Source organism: Anopheles merus, chromosome 2L (genome assembly GCF_017562075.2).
Source record: "Anopheles merus strain MAF chromosome 2L, AmerM5.1, whole genome shotgun sequence".
Taxonomy (NCBI): Eukaryota; Metazoa; Arthropoda; class Insecta; order Diptera; family Culicidae; genus Anopheles; species Anopheles merus.
In genome coordinates, this window is record NC_054083.1 from 39053174 (window position 1) to 39076673 (window position 23500).

General features: G+C 44.6%; 3 protein-coding genes across 5 annotated transcripts; 2 read left to right on the forward strand and 1 right to left on the reverse strand.

The window, feature by feature from the left end:
• Nucleotides 1-7868: 7868 nt before the first annotated feature.
• LOC121593728 lies at nt 7869-8666 on the reverse strand. The gene is made up of 2 exons (XM_041916375.1): nt 8505-8666; nt 7869-8407 (listed from the first exon to the last, which is right to left on the reverse strand). Exons 1-2 carry the CDS (start codon nt 8614-8616, stop codon nt 8091-8093), a joined length of 429 nt encoding a protein of 142 aa, XP_041772309.1. The 5' UTR covers nt 8617-8666; the 3' UTR covers nt 7869-8090.
• Nucleotides 8667-10768: 2102 nt separating this feature from the next.
• Nucleotides 10769-13153, forward strand: LOC121593258. Of its 3 annotated transcripts, none has more exons than XM_041915479.1 (3): nt 10769-11558; nt 11619-11742; nt 12109-13153. In XM_041915479.1, exons 1-3 carry the CDS (start codon nt 10843-10845, stop codon nt 12193-12195), a joined length of 927 nt encoding a protein of 308 aa, XP_041771413.1. In that variant the 5' UTR covers nt 10769-10842; the 3' UTR covers nt 12196-13153. The 3 variants fall into 3 exon arrangements, with proteins under 3 accessions (XP_041771413.1, XP_041771414.1, XP_041771411.1); XM_041915480.1 differs by lacking the exon at nt 11619-11742 and adding an exon at nt 11875-11992; XM_041915477.1 differs by lacking the exon at nt 12109-13153 and having other exon boundaries at nt 11619-11928.
• Nucleotides 13154-19308: 6155 nt separating this feature from the next.
• LOC121594306 (activating signal cointegrator 1 complex subunit 2 homolog) lies at nt 19309-22767 on the forward strand. The gene is made up of 4 exons (XM_041917409.1): nt 19309-19749; nt 19832-19891; nt 20172-20297; nt 21999-22767. The coding sequence occupies exons 1-4, from the start codon at nt 19525-19527 to the stop codon at nt 22353-22355; spliced, it is 768 nt and encodes a 255-aa protein (XP_041773343.1). The 5' UTR covers nt 19309-19524; the 3' UTR covers nt 22356-22767.
• The last annotated feature ends 733 nt before the right edge of the window (nt 22768-23500 follow it).

The following is a 23500-nucleotide window of genomic DNA, read 5'->3' on the forward strand; positions in this document are numbered from 1 at the left end:
CGTCCTTCCTAGATGGGACGGGCGTTGAGACGAGGTGGCTTCATGGTAGTATAAGAAAACGCCGCTCCTCTAAAAGAAGCTGAGGAGTAAAAAGGAGGTCCCCTTTACAGCGCTCTCTGCACCGTTATTTAAAAAAAAATGCAACAAACCCTACCCTTTACCATCCTTTACCCTTTGTTCGAAAGCAACTCGAGCTCGAAGCAGTCTGTACTAAAACACGAAGCACGAAGAAACGCTCGGCGAACGTCTTCGGGCGGGTGTCTTCGTCTTCCAAGAAAAGGTCCTTCCATCGCTTGCGCTTGTGCTAAAAGTGTTTTAGCTCCGCCTCTTTTCCTTTGCCGTGGCCGCGATCCTGTGCGCTGGTGCAGCGAGGCTGCGCGCTTTTAGGCAGAGAGGAGGGAGGGGTGATTTTTCTTCGAAGATTTCCGAAGTTTTTCCAAACGCGCTTCGCGAGGTGTGCGCGCTTGTTTTTTTTTTTCTCTCTTCTGCCTTTCCTCCGATGGCAGCGCGAACTTCTTTTGCGCGAAAGAAAAGAAAGGCTTCCTTGGATGAAGAAAGGATGGTTCGGTTTTTTCTACTGTTTGTGTGTGTGTGTGTGTGTTTATATGGCAAACACATATTATTTAATGTTGTTTTCCTTCTCTTTCGTACACACATCACACACACAGGGTGCGTTGTAATAGCGAGCGCGAGTTTTTCCTCCTTTCTTGAGAAGGGGACCTTTGCGTAGATACGGTTGTACTATCGCGACGCGCGTTTGCGTGTGCGTATTGGGTGCGGTACATCCAATCGCGGCGCATTTTATTTTGTTGCGCGAAAGACGTTGAGGAAAAAAAGCACACACACCGCGTGTGCGTGTTGAGTATGTAAAGGCGCGGGAAGAAAATGAAGGAAATGAGTACGTTTTGGGGATGATATTTCTTGAGCAAAGAGTGGAAAAGGTCCGTTACAAGGATTTTTTTTTGTATGCCAAGGAAGAATTAGCATAACCTATATATTTGATATTTAATTGTTTAATTAAATTAATTTTTTTTAAATAATTTTTGAAAGCTTTCATAATTAAAATTCAACATTTACTTAACAACGAATTCGCGTGAATCCTTTTTCTTACTTGCTTTCACTCGCGCCTTTTCTCCCTTTACCGTTTTTTTTATTGGGGGCGTACATAACCCCAACCATACCCGTTAAATAAAAGGATATAAGAAAACTCCCCATTTTTGTCATGTGCGCACCACCACCACCACTACCACCACTGCCAAGCGCCCTCCACACAACGCAGCGAAACGTCTTGGGCTCAATTTTTCGGCCCCAATTTTTGCGGCTGCCTTGTCTTCCACAAGCACAAGCGCACCGTCTCTATCGCGCACCGGCGCAAACGCCTACGGCCGGAAGGGCATGCAAAAGGGGTTCGCCTTTTTTGCGCCCAAGGAGTGGGGAGGGGAGACTTCTTGCCGCCCGTTTTTAAACGCACGAACGCGCGAAAACTTCATGTACTCTTTCGGTATACAGAGCGCCGACCACGCTCTGTGTGTGGCTGTGTGCGTTGGTTTTCTAAGACGGGCCAAACGGGATTTTCCCGCATCGCTGGCCGGCCACGAACGATGGGCCCGCTTTTGGCAGGTTTTATTTATGCAAAGATTTCAACCGTTAGCGGACGTGTGCGAGTTTTGGGCGCATTTTTCGGCGCAGTTCCTTGGTGTTGGTGTGTTAGGACCTAGCCGTTTGGCACGAGGACACCCTATCTGGGTGTTGTGTTTGCAGGTAAATAGGAAAACAGCCGTTAACAATTATTTCACTGGACACAGTTCTTTTTTTTTTAAATACCTCAGCAAATCTAAATACGAAAAAAAATCCAGAAAAATAACCGTTTTTCGGCGCACTTGGTGTCCGCGTGTTTTTTCTTCTCCTTTCACATCCACAAGCAGGATGGGCTGTCCACACTGGAAAACGGTTAAACTGAAAGTTGTATCGCTAGAAACGGGCAGTGGCGAGTAAGTGCTAGAACCAAATTGCTACCCAGTGGTGCCCTCCTCTAATCCGGTTTTCCCTGTGTGGTCAACCCCTTTCTATTTTTTCCCTCTGTGATTTGCGCGTAAACGCAAACACAACGACATCGTGCAGTCGGACCTGGCTGCTCGAAAGCAACAGCCGTCCACCGGCAGTCCCCGAGCAGCAGCTGCTGCAGCGTATCGGTCAGCTGAAGCTGGACCACCACCACCCGAATGGACCGGCTCGGAACGGTCGGCTCGGGATGCCCGTTCGAGCGGTCATCCTTTAGTCGCGCGCTGCTGACCGTCCGGTAAGGATGCTTTGCGACGCTCGTGCCACACGTGCTCCGAGTGGCACAGTGTGTAAATGTAAGTGGTGGGAAGGATTGGAACGTATACTACGTGCGCGTTAAGGTGCTTTTCCTTCCGTTTATCCGTTCCGTATCGTTGTCGTGTCGTTCGTTCGCTGTGTCGCTGTAAAATCATTCAGTGTTTGAAGTGTGGCATAATGGTAGCAAAAGCGGGATCCCTTATCGATACATGCAGCAAATTGTGCGTAGAAGTACGCTAAACTTTCGGTGTTTGTCGTAGCATAAGCAACACAGTAACTTTTAGATAGTAGGATAGCGTTTCACAGTGTAATGCAATATTATAGTAGCAGCAGTAGCGTATTCCCTCCCGGAACGGAACAATCAAAGCAAAACAAGCATGTTTCATTCGTATTATTATTTTTAAAGAACACCAGTTTAGTTACGCCATTTTACTTACCCCGTCAGACGGCTGTCCTTGCGGGTGGAGCTCTTTTGCCCGCCTCGCGAACGATCGTCCCTGGCGTGGGGGAAAACAGAAGCAGCGGCTAAATGTTCCTTCTTAGAATGCGTAACGTGCTTGAGGTAATGAGGTAATAGGGCGTGCAAGCAAGCAAGCAAGTGTTGAAAGACAGTATTGTACTTAGCATCGTAATGTTTCGCCAAACTTTGTGCAATAAGCCCTAACAATATAATCCTAACATTACTATGTAGTGAGTGTGTTTATTACTATGGTGTGAAAGTATCTATTAAGCTCATTACTATGACGACATTAAATGCGCATAGTTTATACTACACACAAATCATAACAATTCGAAAGAGAACTTCATTATTTTCGGCATGCAGCACATAATGAGTACTATAACAGTAACAGTAAATACTATTCTACAGTATATTAGGGTGCAAATTCTGCAATATCTACGATGACTATCTAAATATGACACTAATTAGCGTAAACTATCTTGGCAATGTTAAGCAATCGCATACCTATATGTAACTACTGATTGTATAAATATTTTAACAGCAAATAAAGTAAGATCACACATCGAGTCCCACAGAAAAAAAAATGCTTTAATGTTTCAGTCCAATGTAACTTAACTATACTGTACTTGCAGGATAATTATACTTTCACATGCAACGTTTCGGTGTAATTAACTTAAATTTGCAATTATATTTGCATTCGAAACCGTTGTCGATTGTGAGAGACACAAATGTTTAACAAGAACAAAATTTTCTTTCGTTTTCTTAGTTTTGTTTTGGAGATTTGCAGTTTACAGTAATTTCTCCTACAGTTTGTATTTAAACTAATGATTTGTTTTATTTCCATTACTTTGAGATCTGCTTTTCAAGTATACTTTTTTATCTTAATTCCTTCACTACTGTTGTAGCTTTAACTTTCTTTTAATCCTTCTTTTTTATTTTATTCCTTTTTTTCATGTTTGCTTTTTCTTTTCTAATTTAGTTTTGTGTTTTATAATCATTGTTATAGCTCAGCTTGACTATTTTTTGCCTGTGTTGAATTCAATGTTTTCGATCATGTTTGAAATTAAAATGTATTTATCATGTTCTCTATTGTTTTCATTGTTTTCCAATTTTTCTTCACGTTTTATCTTGAATTAATCTCTTTCACATACTTCTTTAGAACAATTTGAATGATTGTTTCAATTTTGATTAGTATTGTTAGTTGTTTGACTTTGAATAAGTACTGACTAAATACAACTTCATCTATTCCTAGACCTTTTTTTCGTAGCTTTTTTGCTATCTTTTTTAACATTGATTTATTTTCTTACTTAATCAATAATATTAAACTGCCTAAACTTTCGTTTCGTTTCGTCTGTTTTTAAGAACCTTTCAATTTGTCAAAAACGTGTAATGCTTTAGAAACAAGTTTTAGATTGTTTCTCGTCGTATCAAATCAGTGACGACTCTTCACCCGGAAAGCAATCACTACACCAAACCGACACACCAAACATCACAACCGAAAGCGATTTGCGCAATCACCGCACAAAGCAAACAGTAATCTGTTCTCCCATAAATTCCGCACGAATTACGTTCTTTCACTTTTCGCTCATTAAACTCGTCCCATTTTTTCCACTTCTCCGCAATCGTTTACGGCAGTCATGTACGTCGGCAACTGCACGCAAGACCATCTCGGACGGATCTCGAATTCCGTCACGTTCTCTTCGGATTCAGCAATTGCATGTGAACGCAATGACATCGGACGCTCGGTTCGTTAATCCTTCTTACCTAACAACAAAAAAAGAAAGCCCCCGAAGCCAATTGTTGCCAGTATGCAAAGCAGAGCTGACACTCGCGCACCCTTCACTAGCTTCTTCGTGAACCCCTTTTGCACGAGTCCCTTGAGCAAAGTCTACCTGTTGATACGGGAAAAAGGGTTCCCCGTCTGCTCGATGTGTCCGATGCCCCTGGTCCTTTCGCCTGCTATCCTTTTGAGTGTGAGCGAACGTACTGTTCTGGTCATCCGCAGCGATGCGCCAAGAGGGTCCTTGCATCGGTATGTGCGGTGTATGCGGTGAAGGGTCCAGTGCCAGGACCGGTCAAACCGGTTTCGATACGTACCGACCATCGGATTGCTGTCCAGGGCACAAATGTTCACACACACACACACGCTAACCCGCATTCGGTGGGCCGCGGCCCGGGTTGACCCGTATCGGGATTTGGCTGGAGGGCCCGGGCAGCGACAGGATTCGCTTTTCCCTGGGAAGTAAAGTCGTGAGGCGGCCTGGGCCCGGACAATGATTGGCGAATCCATGAGGGTTTTATCTTAATATATCATCTTCTAACCGTTGCCCCGTTACTTGGCAAACGAACCAAGTGACCCTTTGGTGATGAGAAAATTTTCGTGACCGTGCGTTCGCTTGTTCTGGTGGGAAATAAACCGGTTTGGACATTGTCCTGGGCGGGTGTCAGGTTGGGTGCTACTGTTTGGAGAGAGAAAAAAAAAATGTCTCAAACTTGAGCTCGCTTGTAGTAAAGGCAACGTCTGGTCCCGTTAAGCTATTATTGTTTACTTCATTTGTGAGAAACTTTCCAGCAGTGCTGTAAATTGCTAGCACTTTTGCTTGAAAGAAAAATGTTTATATTTGATAAATGTTGTAGTTATTTCATTACATTCTTTCTTTCTTTTATTCTTCTTTCTTTTTCGATATTTTCTTCGTGGTGCTATTCAATTAGGTCTACGAATTTCTTTTTTCTTCTGCTTGTTTATTGTCTCATTTGATCCACTTGCGCTGTCGTTGTTGGTCCTTTTTCAACCAAAATTTGTTTCATTTTGTTTTCATTAAACTATTGTTGTTTTTATTAGTCTATCAGCCCTTTATTGTATAAGCCTTTTTTAATTCTTATTTAATAATTTTGCTTTCGCTTATTTTATAATTTATTATTCGATTTTTTTAATGAATGTACAAAAAACAATATTACTTTTTCAGTTCAACATTTATTTTAAACAAAAATCTAAATATAAATTATTTTAAATAATTTGTTTGTTGAAATTTATAGAGAAATCCATCCAATAACTACATTCCACCAAAACATATGAAAAAAGACGCTTGCAATTAAAGATTGCTCTTGATAATCAAATCAAAACAAATGTTTATTCTGTCTTAGCCTTAGCCTAAGATCTTAGGATCCGTCCCGATCCGGCCGCACTGTCCTCCCCTTTGCGTTCCGACGGACGATCTATAATCCCTTGCTCTATTCAAAGCGTCACAAACGCAGCCGGGCTCGCGTAAATTTGCTCGTCAATGTTTTACCCCCTTTTACAACCCTTTCCTGCCCAAGCTCGGTACCGAAAATTCGTTGATGACCTTTCCAGTTTCGGGCCACCAAATTTTACTCGCTTCTCGTTTCCCTTTCCCCCTTTTTTGCCCAGTCCGAGACGGGATGGTCGAATGGCACTGTCCCGTACGGCGCTGCGCAAAGAGTGAGGAAGGCCCCCGGGCGGACGGGTACCCGACTGTCCAAACCGGTCTTCTGGGTGGCGCGGAAAATGTGAACCAAAAAAATCGGCTGGGGTGGAAAACTGGACTGGCTACTTTTCGACCACTTGGGACATCTTGGATTTGGGTGTTTGTGTTTTTTGTGTGTGTGTGTGCATGTGTTATTTCTTCCCTTTTGTGTGTTCATCAGCTGTGGACGAAGACAGAGGTATCACTGGGCTAGCCCTTTTTACGCGAGCTGACCGAGCTGAGCCGCTGCCGTGGGAAACGGTGTGATTTGGCCGGCTCACGGAAACGAGTTATTTGTGCGGCTCATTTGCATACATGCTGCATATATGCGGGACGGTGGCAATGCTGGTCCGGCGATCGGGCGATTCGGAGTCGGAGCGGAACGTGATTTTTATTGCACAGATACAGCTGTGCCGGCATTCAATTAAGGAAGCGTAAAACCCCTGAACGCCACAGTGAGGTGAGAGTGAAGCTGGCTGAAAGGAAGTAGCGTGAGGTGTAAATGCATCATAAATCGAATGATACGTTGAGATTGCGTTGAGAAAATTGTAATTAACAGTGACATAAAAATCAGGCAGTGTTGTAAACATTAGAGCAACCAAACAGATGTTAAATAATATTAGTGCTCGATTAATTTCCTTTTTTTTTCGTACGCGTATGACTTAAATTGTGACTTAGTTATACTGTAAAAAGTAAATAAACTACATGAATTGGCCTACATAACATTTTGAAATTGACTTGGAATTGAATGAAACGAAACGATCTGATAAACTTTTACATGAGATTGTACAAGTAGTCTTCGAGATCTGCGATCTTCTCAATGTGATAGTTGTTAGAGGAAATCGTACTGATCAAATGCAAAATAATGTATCAGTATCATGATCGAATTTCATCAATCGTTCAATAGGGTTTGGATTTGTAATCTCCTCAATTTAGTCAATAAATTTAGTGGCAAATACATATCACTACATGCAAAGTAACACGAAAATTTGAGATATTATGGCAGGAAACCGTGAAATTCAGCGTACGGGGAAATTCAAGCTTCGCAGTTTCTTCTCAGTCTGCATTAATGAATTATCTCAAGAACAACCTATAGTTTTATTCATCCTAACAAAGATTTTATGCAAACTCTTTGATGATTTAGATTCAAATTTGTCTTTTTTACGCCCTAAACGTATGCGGCAATCATTATAAGCATTGTTTAACGTATTTTTAGACCTCATTATCAAATTATTAGCTACTCGAATACCTTTAAAACTCTTATGTTGAGTAGAGTTCATCTGATCACAACCAATGGATAATATAGTTATTATTGCTAATCAGTTCAATATAAGCAAGTTACTCTCTTACTTTAATTGAGTAATCCATTTATTTCCCGACAAGTCATCGACATCGGCAAGTCCGTGCCACAATTGTATGACTGTTGATTAAACAGATAAACAACTGCCAAAATTTAATCTTAAAATAACTACAAATGAAGTTTTGAAGTGTCAAATCATTTTAATGTCTATAATACCTTTAATAGCATTTTATATCATGGAAAAAGTTAATACTAATAAATGTAAATGTAAAAACAAATACTTTGGTAAGTATATCTTCCTTTCATTGATGACCGCCCTTCACAACAATTGTGCCAGATTACGGCCGCACCGGAACTAAATTGTTTATTTTCACCTCGATTAAACCCTGTTTAACGCATAATTTCATCCGAAACTACATCGTAGCTTTAACCCTAAACATATTAAATTACCCATTTGCTACAAGTTAGCTAATCGTGTACCGCCTTTTGCTAATTGACAATCGCTCCGCTCGCCCCGCCTCGGCGCTCATCGGGCGTACTTTGCCCCCACGAAATGCCGCACACCCCACTTAAAGTTGGCATTTTTGTCCGTTTTTATGTAAGTGTGAATCGGGCCGCTCGTACCGTGGACAGGCATCTTCCGTCCACTTCCGGCAACCGACGGAGCCCGTGATCGTGGATGATCGGTGCCGCTAGCGTGAGCAGGCGGCCGTTGAGCTGCGCCACCGTTTTTATGCACCGTCGCATCGTCGATGAATCCACCGGCCAGCTGTGCCCGTACCCGCTCCGGGCGTTCGTTCGCTCCGTGCCCTTGCGCAACCCTTGGCGAAGATTCACTCCGCGCTGCCGGTGAAAGATGTTCGATGCGGAGAGAGAGAGAGTGGTAAAAGATTTATTAAAGTGGTTGAAATCGACCGGAAGAAATGTGATTAATGCCTACCTTTGCCAATCGATTTCGCTACTGTGGCAGCGCGTTGCAGTTCACCGAGCGTTTGGTGTAGCGTGAGCAGAAGTATTGCAGCCAATGCAAACTGACGGTACGATCGTGTCATTGTGATTTCTGGTCTGCGCTAGGCTAGGCACGCTCCACCTCGGTTGACAATCAATCACAATCAAGCGACACCTGACGGGTGAGTTGGTTTATTTATAAACGTTTGAAGCACGTGTATGTATGTTGTCTTTGACTCTCTCTTTCTCTCACTTTCTGCTCTTGTCTCTGTTGAGGTGTTTTATTTACTTCTTTCCTCTGTTGCAGTTCCGTAGCTATTTTGTGTCTATTTTTTATCACGCCTTTATCTCTTTTCATCTTTGCATTCTTTGCTCAGTTTCTATGTGCACTTTTCCATTTCCTCTGGATGTTATTTCCCCCCCCCCACCTTTTCTTTCTGTTTCGCTCGTAATCGTAACTTCACGATCGGATTTTCTTCACTCGTCAAGCTGATTGCTTTGATATTCGATTGATTTTTCCTCCCCTATTTTCGGCACCGGAAGCAGGTAAGCTAGGTAACCCAAAATTAAGAAAAAGCGCATGAAAGTAAAACCACACTCACACCGCGAATGAAAGAAAAACACAAACAAAAGCGAAAGAATAATAAAGCGATGTAAACACATAGAAGAAACGTGAACACGTCACAGCCGAACGTGCAAACGGATGCACACGGATGGCGGAGTGGGCTGGCTTTGAGCTGGTTGGTTACTGGCATCGAAACGCCGTTGAATGTGATGTGGTTGTGCTGTAGTTGTTTTTTGCACTTGATCGGAAAACGGTTTACAGTAAAAAAACAGCCACCAAATTGGAACGGATTTAGCGGCGAAAAGGTACCGACAACCTGTGGCTCATTTTTTTTCGTGCTGAAAAATGGAAGTTCGTTTGGTTGCCATTTGGCACCAGCTGCACGGAAAGCACCGAGCTTCACTAATGATGAAACCGGGACCGTAATGAACCAAGCGTTCCGAGTAGTTTCCGTGGTGATGCTCTTACAAAAGCGCTGACCACGGCGGGGAGGAAATTAGAATTCCAAAATTGTTACAGATGGTGAGTAATGTCGGCGACGTAATGGCAATAAAAATGCGTTTTTTTTTAATTTAATTTATCACTTCTTAATTGTCAGTTTCAATTCGTATGGTTTGATTGTTTAATTTGAGCTTGAATCGTTTGTGTAATTCAAGGTGTATTTAAGCTGTAATTAAATGAAATATTGGCCTTTCTAGGAGAAAAAGGTTGAATACTGGTATATAAAATACTGTTTTTATATCCCTTTCATCATTAAGTTATCAATTTGAGACCCATAATATATTATCTGGTATATTGCTGAAAATAATATAGAAAAACGATAATTTATTTTATATTTTACACATTCTCAATTTTATTTCAAGCAATTTGTTGCACAAAATTAGTACATTATATCAATGAAATGAAATCATTTCAACTGTGAACTATTACTTAACAATATAGAAATTGCCTTTATTTTATGACACAAGCGACATAAACAATTTCTTAGTTACCAACTATTTCAAATAAGACATTCTGTAAAAGATAATAAATAGTTATTGATGATTCTTCAGACTGATTCTTCTGATACAATTAGCATTTTACGCATTGTTTCTGACTAGTAAGAAAAGCTCGGACTGCACCAATAGTCATAAGTAGCTAATTTTCAATTATTTTGACCTTTGACCTTTTTAAATGTTCTTTGCTATGACCTCTAGATCGAAGAGAAATTGCTTTGCTTTTTAAAACGATTTTAAGCCAAAATGATTGCAAAACTAAAAACATTCAATCGAAACTAAAATGTACGTTTGTTTTTTTCCAATTTTGTTTATGCTAAAAATGATAATTTTGCCAAAAATATCTCGTTAACAAAAACTCTATAAATCATTCCTTTCTTCCCGCTTGTCTTATGCAACCACCGCCACCTGCGCTTGATTAGTTAAAGTGAAGTGAATTTATACGGTCACATTAACCGCATGCAAACTACCCTCACCGTACTCGTAACACGGCCACTCTCCCGACAAACTCTACCAATTTGCTACCCTTTATTGGCTGTGCTGCTCCACTTCTCAAGCATTAGATGGCAAGCATTTCCAGCCGCCCCACAGAAGCCCAAACGGAACAGTTTGCCAAATCTAATTTGCCAGTCACGTTTGGTTGACTTTTGTCATATAAAAATCATTTGCATATTCACCGAACCGGCCAGTATGGATTGCTGCTCACTATCGCGCGCAAGTGGTCCTGCCCTAACGGTTGGTTTTGTGCTGATTTACCCTGTTGCACAGAGATGACATACTCACGTCCTGTCCTACCAGGCTGCGCGGTGCTGTACGCACTCGTGGCGCTCGGTCTTCCGCTGGGAAAGTACGCTGCCGGAAGCTATCTGCGCGACGTCGAACTGATCGGACCATCGTCGCTACAGCTCGAGCACAACACCGTCTACTACTATCCCAGCTACGTCAAGGGTAAAGATCCGGTGGAAGAATACAACGCGCGTCGACTGCACGTGGACACGGGTAACTTTATGGAGCAGGAGGACGATCAGCTCGAGGAGGGTGAGAAGACGCTACACAGAAGCCAACAGCAGCAGAGAGCACCCGTCGCTGATGCGGCTTGTTGTTCGAAAGCGAAACGAAAGCGGAAGTATACCCGTGGACGTGCGCATCAATCCAAACAGCGCGCACCCGATCCGATGCGCGTGGTCGATGCGCAGACGGATCATGAGTATAATTATTTGAAGATTCGCAAAGCAGCCGCCGGGGTGCCACGGTACGTGCGGGACGATGTGGAGCTGTTCGATATTGTCCGGCCGGAAAAGCGGACCAAGGAAAAGCGTCCAATTAGGCGCAGGACGCGAACGGTCGTCGGTGATGGTGGCAGTGGTGAGCGTCGGTACGAAGAATCCGATCCACAAGTGTTTGCTTACGAACGGTCGGACGTGGAACCGATCGAGAGGGGAGTTTCTAACCAGCCCGGGAAACAGGAGGATAGTCAATATTTTCAGTAAGTGCTGTGTCTGTTTGTTGCCGTGAAGTGGTGTAGCTAATATTCTCATTCCTAAAGGGATACATTCCAATTTCAAAAGTCCCCACTGGAGCTAGAGTTTGGCCACTTGTTCGAATCGAACGACGGCTGGGAAGAGCGTTACGAGCGACAAGATCATCAGAATCATAGGCATCAGGGAAAAGTAATTTTATCAACAATTGTTTGTGTTATTCTCCCAGCACATAAGCTTTACTGTATTATCCCTGTAGTAACCCGAGCATTAACTAACAACCCACTAACGCACTGTACACGCTTCCCCTTATCCCCCCTGTAGATACGCCGAAGTGTTCGGTGATGGCTCATTCACTGCCGGCGCAAGGCGAGGCAACGATCAGCACTACGTCGAACAGCTCGAACGCGGCTCGCACGGTATCGGGGTGTTTCAGAAAAAAGTATGCTCTTACTGCACCATCCAATCCATCCAGTCCAATCCATCCAGTCCATACACTCGCTAACATCACTTTCAATTTCCTCTCTGACTCATCCGATCCGAACGTTGCGGCGGCAGGTTAAATGGGCCGACAAGAGCGGTGGCTTCGGCGAACACTACTGGGACCTGAACCACATCCAGCCGAGCGGCGTTTCCCACCGATAGACGGGCGCGTGCAGAACACCCCGTACAGATTAAGGCCACGGCGCGGAGGGGGAGGTCAATAAAAATGCAACCTCCCCAGCGGACAAATGTCAAGAGCATGTCTTGAGCACGCGAATCCAACTTCGATCCGAGCACCTCCCCGAGGTGCCCTTTTTTCTCCCATTGCTGGAAAGAATAGCGCGCCGTAGATCACCGGCGTGATGTGGCTCTGGCGTGAATGATTTATTTGGCAAATAAATATTTAAAAGAGCATGATTGAGGTGACGTTAGTGAGCGAACCAAACGATGCCTTTCGGGGAATGATCTACCGGTTCGTTGGGGTAGTACAAACGATGCTGGAGTGTATTTGTTACCTGAGCGTTATGTTGCCTAGGTAACATTAGGCGAATTAATTTGCAACCAATACTACCAATAATAGTTTAAGCAATACGGGCTTAGCTGTTCCTTCTGCGTAGAATTTTATGGCATTTCACTAAACAGATACAACGATGCAGAATAAGCTGCATAAAAACATATTTTTAAAACATTCAACTATCAAACCTTCACTGTTTAGCATTAAACACTTTTTATTATGTTAAAAATTGCCCTTTTTCTGTATATTGAATGGCTTTATATTCATTTAATCGGGAAAAGATGACGATTTACGCAATATAACAGTTAATACTCTGCAGCTTCGATACTCGATATTTCAGCTTGCTCCACCAAAACCTTTTGAATTTGTAATGAATTCAAATTCAAATATCATTATTTTTTTCAACATTTTAAACATTTAAACATTTTAAAATTGAACCTTTAAATCGTGTTAGCCACCAAATTACACCATTACAGTAGTATAACAGAAGTAAAAGTAGTAGTAGCACACACGAAATTTGTCCACTATCTAAGCATAAAATAAGAAATAAATATTAACACATTTTAAATAACGCCTCTTAGTACAACAAACTAAAAGATGTAAAGAGATGACCAACAAAATGTTTTCTGGCCAAATTGTATTGACACTTTTCACACATTTCTCATTAAATAAATATTTGTAATACATTTTCCTGAAACTAGTACCTTTTTCTATTCAGGAGGAACGGTCCGAAAAGGCCGTATTGCTTAAAAAACTAGTACATTACTTCTTTATAATGCAAGTTAAAATTTGTAAGGATTTTGTATTTTAAGATTCTTTTCTTCGCATCCAACATGTGTTGGTATTAATTTTCACAGAAAGCATTTAAAAATACATGTTAAATTATAAAAAACATACCACTTTACGTAAGACCGCCATGCGCAAGTATTGCTTTGCTTATTTTTCCCCTGACGCACAGTTCGTTACATCGAAGGATCCAGCATCATTAGTCGTATAACAGCGCCCGAACAAACCGACCTGTAACACGCTGAAATTGGATATAATATTCCATTTCGCACACACGCACACACACATACACTGAAGAAGAGAACGATCATCCCGCTGAACTGAACGGCCATTCGACCGAACCGCACCAGCTGTAACGCAATTTCCAAAAGGGAGCCCGGCACGCGAAATTGAACAGTTTGCTGTTTTGGTTATATTTTCTTTTCCATCGTTTCTTTCTTTTTTTCGGCACACTGCTTGTTTGCTGGCAGCCAGTTGTGTATCACCACCAGCTCGTTATTATTTCACCCCGCAACACAGAAAGGGGTTGCATTCTGTTGTTGTTGTTGTTGTGTGTGCGCGGCTCGCTCTCACTCTCGCTCTCTTATGCGTGCCCGTTATTATTATGTCATCGTCCTGTACGAGAAGGGTAGCCGACAGCAGCAACTATAACAGACAACACACCAACAAAAAAAAACACGCTGAAACCATAAGGGAAAAGAAATTCCCATCCCTTGGGCCGGCTGCGCACGTAGAATCGGGTGCACGAAACCGATCGTGCACGACCATGCGAACGGAGACGGTGCAACACGTGAGCAACCGGTTCAGTTCATTGATGACGAAGGGCCAACACCGTATCGATGGCCTACCGAAAGCCTACCGGTCGGTCAGACTTTAATCGAGTCATCAGAACTGACGCAGCGAAGCGATTCCGACTGCGAAACCGTCCACCAAAACCGCTCGAACAAATGTTTCGCTGCGTATCATGTGCTCCCTGCGCGCGGTAACCATGGTGAAGTACACGCGCAATCCCGCCGAAGACATCAATCGTGACCACGTGTAAACTGATACTGAGCAAAGCGCTACTACGAAATCCATTTTCGAAAGCCTGTTCTAGATTGCACCTTGCACACACACACACCCAAGATAATGTACACTTTGCGGGTGGCACTCGGAAAACGCTTCACATGTGTGGGAAAATGGAGGCTGCGTTGCTGCCTTCGGGGTGGGTTTTCCGTTGGCCAATGGCACACGCGGTGGTAAGCGCGGTACCGTTGCGGCTGTGAGATCGGCACTATCGGCTGAGCAATCGAGATCGAGAGTAATTAAACTCATTGCGGTCGATACAGAGATGTGTGTGTGTGTGTTGTGAGGTGTGATGTCTGGTGTGGGTCGCCGGTTCCATTTAGTGCACCGAGTGTGAGTTCAGTGCGCTTCTAATTACGATTGCGCGATGATTTGTGAAAAGCGAAAACAAAATGCCTGTTGCACCTGTGTGGCTGTTGTGGGATCGGATGGCTGATGTGTTATGTTATGCTTCAGGGGAGAGGAAACATTCATACATGGTTGATGCATTTTGGGCACAGTTTTCTAGGCGAATATGGCAAGTAATCGGTATAAAAACGAATCAAAATAATCTCTATATAGCTCGCGTTTCTACTCTTTGTTCTATAACTTTAAAGTTTGAATATATATTTGTAAAATTTTGTAAGTTTTTCCATAGTCAAGAATGGCCATTCACTACTTATTGTACAATTATTCTTGGGTAAGAGAAAATGTAAAAATCCAGATAAAACATCAACTCATCAAGGATTAAATCTGCTGCATCTTAATACTATAAAGGAGTCGAAGTCATCCAGAGTCGGAGTCAAAGGACCGGGAGACTCCAGATGATTCTGGGTGACACCAGACGTCTCCGAACAACTCCGACTTCGTCTTCGGACTGCTCCGATTCCGGGCGATTCCTACTCCGGACGACTCTAGACTACTTCATACGACTCCGGTCAATTCCAAACGCCTTTGGACAGCTTCAGACCATTCAAAACATCTCTGGATAATACTAGGCGGTTTTACCTGCCAAAGTCTGTTCCAAAATTTTTGGAGTTGGGTTGGAGTCGACTCAGGATTTTTCCCTATCAATAGTGCACACATTTTCCCTTAATTCCTTTTGATTCTTTTTCTTGTTTCACGGAACATTTGTCGATCAAAACAGACTTTTTTGCATTAATTGTATGTAGATTGAGAAGACCACTAGCCCTTATTACTCCTGAAAGCTTCAATGTGACATCAAATGTGGTGCATCCAAGTAATGATAAGATTACCTTCATATGTCAGACTTGAACTCATGGTAAAAGTGAAAGAATATATTTTATATTGGATTGTTTTTCCAATTTAATCAGGTATGCCTATCATGGGTTCAAGTCCCGAATAGACCGTGCCCCCATACGTAGGACTGACTATCCTGCTATGGTAACAATAAGTCACTGAAAGCCAATCTCACTTCACTAGTGGGTACAGGCAGGCCTTGACCGACAGCGGTTGTTGTGCTAATGAAGAAGAAGAATCAGGTATCAGGAACAATATCTATCAACTGGTATTGATCATTTCATCTATTGTGACACATAAGAAATTGCAATCGATCGTATCCCCAACGGCTACGTTGTCTTCTGCACACATTGCTTTAGTGTGGTATTTTCTTTCCATTATTCAATATGATTTTGCTCCACATCGCACGCATTGCCCAAATCAACTGAAGAGTACTAATTGAGCAAACTTCACGCCACTTGCATTGAGAGCACACAAGCATCATCGATACCGGTCAAGAACCGGTGCAACCCTCCAGCCTGTCTCTCACAGCAAAAAAAACACAATAACTGCCGTTTCATGGTTCAACGTAAACTTTTCCCAACAAATCAATACTCGAGATGAACCAATCGGGCAGCTCTGCAAATCTTCATCCCACTCGAGGGGGCATTGCGCTCCGCGCGAACGCTTTTCAAACGCGCTGAAGAGCGTTTTGCACACTGCTTTGCCGACCCGCTCATGTGGGTCACCGTGGGTGAAGGTGGTGTCTCGCCCAGCGAACAAACGGTTTGAGAGCATGGCAAAAATCCGGGTCGATCGAACCGATCGGTGTAACAACATAATTAGCGCTTGCCCAAAACAAGCCCAGCCGGTGAAGGAGTGCGCCGCGGTAAACGAGCCTGGTAAACCGTGCGCACTGCCAACAGGCGGGCGGGTGGTACCGAGATGATAATGTCTTGAGAAGTGTTTCACGGGCCCGATCTCAGACGACGAACGGTCAAAGCAGCGAAATCCATCCATCAGGCCGCTACAGAGCGGGGGTAGAGTAGGTGCGATGGTGCAACTGCGATGGTGCCCGGTCAATCTTAACCCGATCATCTCGGTGCGGGTGCGATCTTCGGCGATCAAAGTATCCGTTGCGTTGAGTACTGCTGCTGCTGCTGACATTTGCACGAAATTTGTTGCAAACGCTGCTGCGCCAGATCTCGCCAAACCCTACAAATAATCCCCCTCTAAAAAGCAGACAGCCTACAGGGTACGATCGGCAAGATTGCGAACCGCGTTAAGATTGTTTTCTTAGCGCTTCACGAACGATCCTTGCGTCCCGGGTACGAGCCGGTACTTATGTAAACGGCGCAAGATCTTGAAAGCTCCCTGTCTCCCCCCACCCTTTGGTTAGCAGAAGGGAAGCTGCAAAGGGAAACAGAAAATAATGATCACCTCGGATCGGATCGGATTGGGGTAGCAAAGAAGGGGTAAAGAAATGTGACCGTTAACTGGTCCCTGCGTTAACTGTTAGGGTGTCCTTGAATCGAAAGTTCAGTCAATGCTGCGACGGCGACTACACACCATCGGGAGGGGAGGGGGAGATGATTACGTAGCGGGTTGCTCCAGTTGGAGGCTTGAACCCCCTTTGCGCCGGATCGGTGTGGGAGTTCGTAACACGTTCGCTGGCGAAGGCGCGCTACTCGGGGTGAGCAAAATGGGGTCGTAAAATGTGTCAAGCAAAGAAGCAATAAACTGATTTACCAAAATGCTATCGTTTATCTGGATTACTTCTAATGGCAAACGCAAAAGCTAGGCAAATATATTGAAGGTGAAGTAGGTATGAGCATAAAGGGGCGATTAAAAATGAAAGGGTTTGTTTCGCTAATTATAGGATTGATCATCTTACGCAATCATATTAACTTGATACTTTATTCCTGTGCCTTTGTCGTTTTTTACTCATTTTATTACTTTTGGTTTTCTTTTAACTTCATTTCACGTTTGACATTTCTATGTTCTGAATTTAATTTACTACTTTTGGATGTAAGTTGACCTTGCATCTTTCTCAACATAATTTGATTTCCCTCTTCTTATATTGAAATTCAACTATCTTCCTTTCAAAAGTGCAAAATCTACTTTTGGTAATATTTAATATTTGGTCATTTCTTTCTATAAGGTGTATTACATTCATAAAAGCGAATAAAATTGTCGTTGGTGGCTTTTTGAATAAAATAGTTCACCTTGGAGTTCATTTTCTCAACATAATCCGAGTCACAGCTACTATAGGTAAATGATTTTATGTTTTTGATAGCTTTGTAACAAATCGTTGCCTTTTTCACTGAAGCAGTTGCATTTCGGTTATTATAAATAAGTTATAAAACCTAAAACTAATGTCTGGACCCAAGACGCTTATGATCCATTACTCTTATAGACATACTGATCATGATTTATCCATCATGTCTTGGTAATAGCCTCAAACAAATTGCGACTGATTTGCAAACACATGATTAAACAGCACGTGACAGTGTTGTCACCTATTTATACTTCAACCAACTCCCACCCTCACAACTTGCAAACTAACTCCCGGCCAAACAGTTTCCATCTTTATGTAACGTTTAAACCAGTTCTAGGGAACAATTTCGGTACGCACGCACCGCAACGTAAGTAGATCGGGTTCGCACCATTCGCACTCCCGTATCAGCAACCTTTCTCTCGAAGCTGCCTCTAACACTGTAGGCCCAGCTGTTAGAGCTGAACGTGCGTTCCAATGCATCGTTTTTATTATTTTTTTTGCGCTTTTTTTCCTCGTCCTCCTGCCTCGCAATAAATGTCACACACCCAACGCAACGGGGGCTGCTGCTAACGCCAAACGCCTATCACGCCGTTCACAAGGAGCCAACACGGTAGAACGTACACGCGCCCGCGAATGTCGACTTGATAGAGATCCGCGAGACCTGTTCCGAAAGTAAACCAATCGACGCCCAGCGGCGTCTGGCTTCTTTAATGGAGACCCCCTGGTCTTTGGTAAAGTGACGGGCAGGCATAGAGCACACACACACACACAAAGGACGGACGAGCCCTAGAATGTGCTGGATGGATGGGTTGAAGTTTCGAGCGCTGCGACCTTCACCAGTCGGTGTTTGGGAGTTCCCATTCTAAGAAGTCTGGCTAGCCTGCACTGTGACTAATTGATAAAAAGGCTACTACAGCCCCGGCCACACCCGCTGGATGCTGGAAAGCGGCTAGTACGTGCGTGCGAGCGACTGTGTGTCCCATTTTGGAGGTTACTGCTGGAAAGATTGCTATCTGCAAGAAGTCAGAACCACTGCTTCACGACCCTAAAGGTGTGTAATGTAATTTAGTAATAAAAACTACACTTGAAGCGTTAATCATCATGCTGCTCGGAGCTACTTCACTGACCATGACAATGCGCCTTTGGTCAGCAGCTCAAACTGCAGCTGGGATCCAACTCTCGATCACCATTTCCCCCTTAGCACCGTGTGAAGGGTGGTTCCCTCTTTCAGTGCAATGGACTCTCCGAGAGGCTCCCCTGTCTGCAAACGGCACAACAACAAAAAATGGGCTGCAGCCACCTCCACCATCACCGAAAGCCCGTCGGGCCATCGTCGGACTGCATCGGGCCCAAGCTGATCGCCCCCCACCCGCATTGGTACGGCGGTGGGCCCAAGCGGCACCTTCATATATAAACCGTATCGTGCGGCACAACTGTAGCTCATTGTAGATCGTGATCGTCGCATCGATAGGTCCGATACCCATACCCAAGTGCTCCCAGAGTGGCAGTAGTAGTTCACCTAGCGGGTGAAAGTGAATTGTTTGCTGTGTCAGTAGAACGCAAGCTTGTGCGTGCGTGTTTTTGTGTGTGTATATCGAGCCGGTGTGCAGTGTTACCAGTGTGCCACATCATGCGTGCCTTCGTAGTAGCGACGATACTTTGCGTTGGATTTGTGTCCGCGTACCCGCAGCAAGCGGTCGATCCGGCGTATCTGCGCCAGTACTATCAGCAGATCGCACAGGCCGCTGGTGCGCAGAATGCGGCCCAGGGTCGTGCTGATGCTACGCCAATCCACGAGCAGGGCGCCCAGGAGCAGCAACACATCCCGCAGTATCTGCCACAGGGCCAGCCGCAGGTAAGGGATGGAGGATAGAGAAACGGCGGTGGAAGTGTTTTGTGAGTGATGATATTGATTTTGGCTCTCCGTTTCTATCCAGCGTACCCAGTACCAGCAGCCACAGGCCAGACAGTACCAGCCCCAGTACCAGCCTCAGCAGGTAATTGAAGTCTTCCATTTCTTCTTTATCTCCAACACACCTGGTGGTCCTTTTCGAAAGACATCATTAAGCGATCGTAAACTCATATTGAAAGTACTTTGTCGTCACTTTGACTTCATTTCCTGTACTTATGGTGTGCCGCAAGGCCTCCGCTTAGGCACATGCAACAGCCCGAGCATTAGCAAGACACACTTGAAAAGATTCAGGAAGTTGTACCATGGTTTTATTACCTTACCAACATCGCACCTTTTCTTGCTTACTTTCCCTCCCCCACTGATAGATCCAGTACGTTCAGGAGCAGCAGTACCAGCAGCCCCAGCCCCAGCTGAAGGTGTCCAAGCCCCGACCCCAGTACGTGCAGGGAGGTCAAAAGCAGCAGCTGGAAGAAGAACAGGAGGACTATGATGTAAGTCGCCGCCGTACATGACATTCAATTGCACCAGAGCAAAAGCTCGTGAAAGCGAAAGTCGCGTATCGTACATTGAAGCGCGCTCACTTAAGCGCCTACCGACTGCGCCCGGGAAAATCCGTTTCCGTGTTTCACCCGATCAGCGATCATCGTTGGGTGTCCCTCACCGAAAGCTAATTGCATGCCTGTTTTCATCGCAGCTCCCCAGTTGTAGATCCCTACCCCGTCGTTGTACTGGCGCGCGGAACTGGTTATGGTTCGGAATGGCCATCTTCGCGACCAGCTGGTTGGGTGTGTACATTGAACTTCACAGCTGACCGGCTCTAGCTCCACAAAAGTCAATGGACATCGCTCGACGAGTTTGACGAGTTCCGGTCAATTATGCAGATGTGAGCGCTGGGATGTAAACACAACCCGTCCGCGCGTGCACACACACGCCGAAATAGGCAAGAGGTTTCCGGTTCATCTACACACGCCACACTTTTCCGCCTACTGGTGATGCACGAGGCCTAGACCGAGACCTACTGTTTAGTGTGGAAGTGGAGGAGGTGATCATTAGCTCGATCGCAATTTTTCCCCATTTTTGGCTGGTGGCCACTTTTCACCGCTCGAGCGATGACCGCATCGGGGAGTGTTTTTCATTCCATTGAATCATCACGTTTGGGTGCAGCACCGAGCGGTTTTCGATGATGCTTGGAGCTGCTACTGCACACCTCAGACCTGCTGCATCGGTTCTCGGGCCTCGGTTGTTGAATAACACGCAGAAAGGTTTTGCCCGGTTTGTCCCGCTCCAATTACTGCGGCGCAGCGAAAGTGATCGTATTTTGATGAATGAATGGCGCTGTTGTTGTACAACCCCCACAAGTGGAAAAGTGGAGCGCCGTTTCGGTGCTGCCGAGTGGTTTCTGTGTGCGCTTACCAGAGAGACGGTGGGAGTTTTAAATCATATGCCTGGAGCGTGGAAAGCAGTTTCGGCGTTCGGTTATTACGAGTGTGATGTATTTCTTATGACACAGCGCTCACTGATCAGTCGCTGTGTGTATAACACCGACATTTGGGGACATTTTTTCGTGTTCCTTTCATGTTCAAACGAAGCAACAATGTGTTCAGAACGAGGAGGTTTCTGTTACGATACCCCCGTCGGTTACACGGGTAGGCAATGAATCAATCAACTTTCACTCTGTCTCGGGCATGCAAATCTGTACCATGTTCGGTACGAAGCGATCTCCGAAAAAAAAAAACGCGGCTGCAACCGACGACGCTCGAATAGCCAGATTGCATAAGACACATTGCACGAACTGCATCGGTGGTGGACACGGGTCGCACGTTAATGTGACAGCACTGTGCGAACGGCGACCCTCCGAACCCGGCGAACCGATCGAGATGACATAACGGCGAAGCACACGTGAAACGCGAGCTCCAGCAGTTCTCCGCTGTGGCGTATCTTGGGACCCCATCGGATGACCCGAGACAGATTCATTGCATTCTCTTTTGTCGTTGGAGTCACTAATTGGAGTCATTTTGGTTGGACGCTTTCTTTGACTTCGGGGGGGTTAAAAGGTGAAAGGGAAACAGCAGTTGACTTTCATGTCTGGATGATGTATCATATCGTTTTATTTCGTAACATTGCTTCAGTGCTTATGAAGTGCCAACCAGTCTCACAATTTGCGTACTCGTTTCTCCTATCATTCAATCCAGGCCAACCCTTCGTACCAGTTCGGTTTCGACGTGAAGGACGATGAGTTCACCAACTACCAGAACCGCAAGGAGCAGCGCGACGGCAACGTGATCAAGGGCAGCTACTCCGTGGTCGACTCGGACGGATTCATCCGCACCGTCACGTACACCGCCGACCCGAAGGAAGGCTTTAAGGCCGAGGTCAGCCGCCAGCCGACCGACATCGTGGTCAAGATCCCGACGCCGGCCCCCCAGTCCCAGCACGACCGTTTCGCTAGTCAGCCCCAGTCGGCCGGTGCGTACCGTGTGCAGCAGCAGCCCCAGCAGCAGCAGGCTCAGCCCCGACCAAGACCGCAGGAGTACTCCCAGTACCAGTAAGGCGGATCAGCAGGGTGGATCTCCTCCTTCTCCTCAAACATCACTACCACGTAATTTATGTTGTGTTAGAGACAGTGTCGTGGACTGGCCCTGTCCATGCGTTCGGTCAAACCTAGACCACAGACTGAATGTGGAAGTATCGTAGAAGTATCGTATCCTTCCGTGCGTGCTTCCTGGTAGTGATCATCTCAAAACCATTTGCTCGACTACACTAGAGCTAGTAACGTGAAGGTGTCCATGCGTGTGAAGATGCGCAACTCCTAAGAAATTGGCGTCCGTGCGAGCTTCTGTCACTCGCACGGCCGACCCTATCGCCTGTGGGCACACTATTCTCACTTGCCCTGTATCGTAAAGTCATGATATTTAAAAAAAAATACACAAAACTGTCAATAAAACTAATGATTTATGTGTATTTTTTCTGCTTTATTCTGATATCAGATATAAAGCATTACTTCCTCGTTTCTACCAGTTCTAGTGTGCATAGGTTCGTAGATCAATATTTTGGTGAGGTTCTACTCCAAGAGTTTTTCAACCGTTTGTAGTCCGTACTGTAGTCATCAATCCAGGGGAATATCTCCAAAAAATTGATATACTTAAAGGCATTGGGTTGTACCTAATGCGAATTCAGAAAGATCAGTTGCAGGGCAACTTCAATACATGATGTCTAAAATGATCTATACGCGGCGGTCCCGTAATACAGTCGTCAACTCGAACGACTCAATAACATGCCCATGCCCGTCATGGATTCAAACCAAGAATGGACCGTCCCCCCGTAGCAAGGACTAACTAATCCGGCTACGTGGTAATGAATTAAGTCTCGAAAGTCTGTATAGGTCGGCATGTCTGCGTAGGACGTTACGCCGAATAGAAGAAAAATATGATCTATTGCAATTAGCATACTCTTTGAGCTTTGTTTTACATTAAGTGATACATTCATACCTTGTTTTCGATATCACATCCATAAGGAATGCTGAAAGTGTACCATAAGAATAGCAACCGTTGAAAATTCCCTTGTAATGTGTCGTAAGTCTTATGGCTTGCCCCAGCCTAGAAGTAAATTCGGACAATAAGTACTTGCCTAGAAGACGTTGATACATTATGAACTGAATGATCAGATGGTCGACTTGGGAGACGTGCCGGCTTCT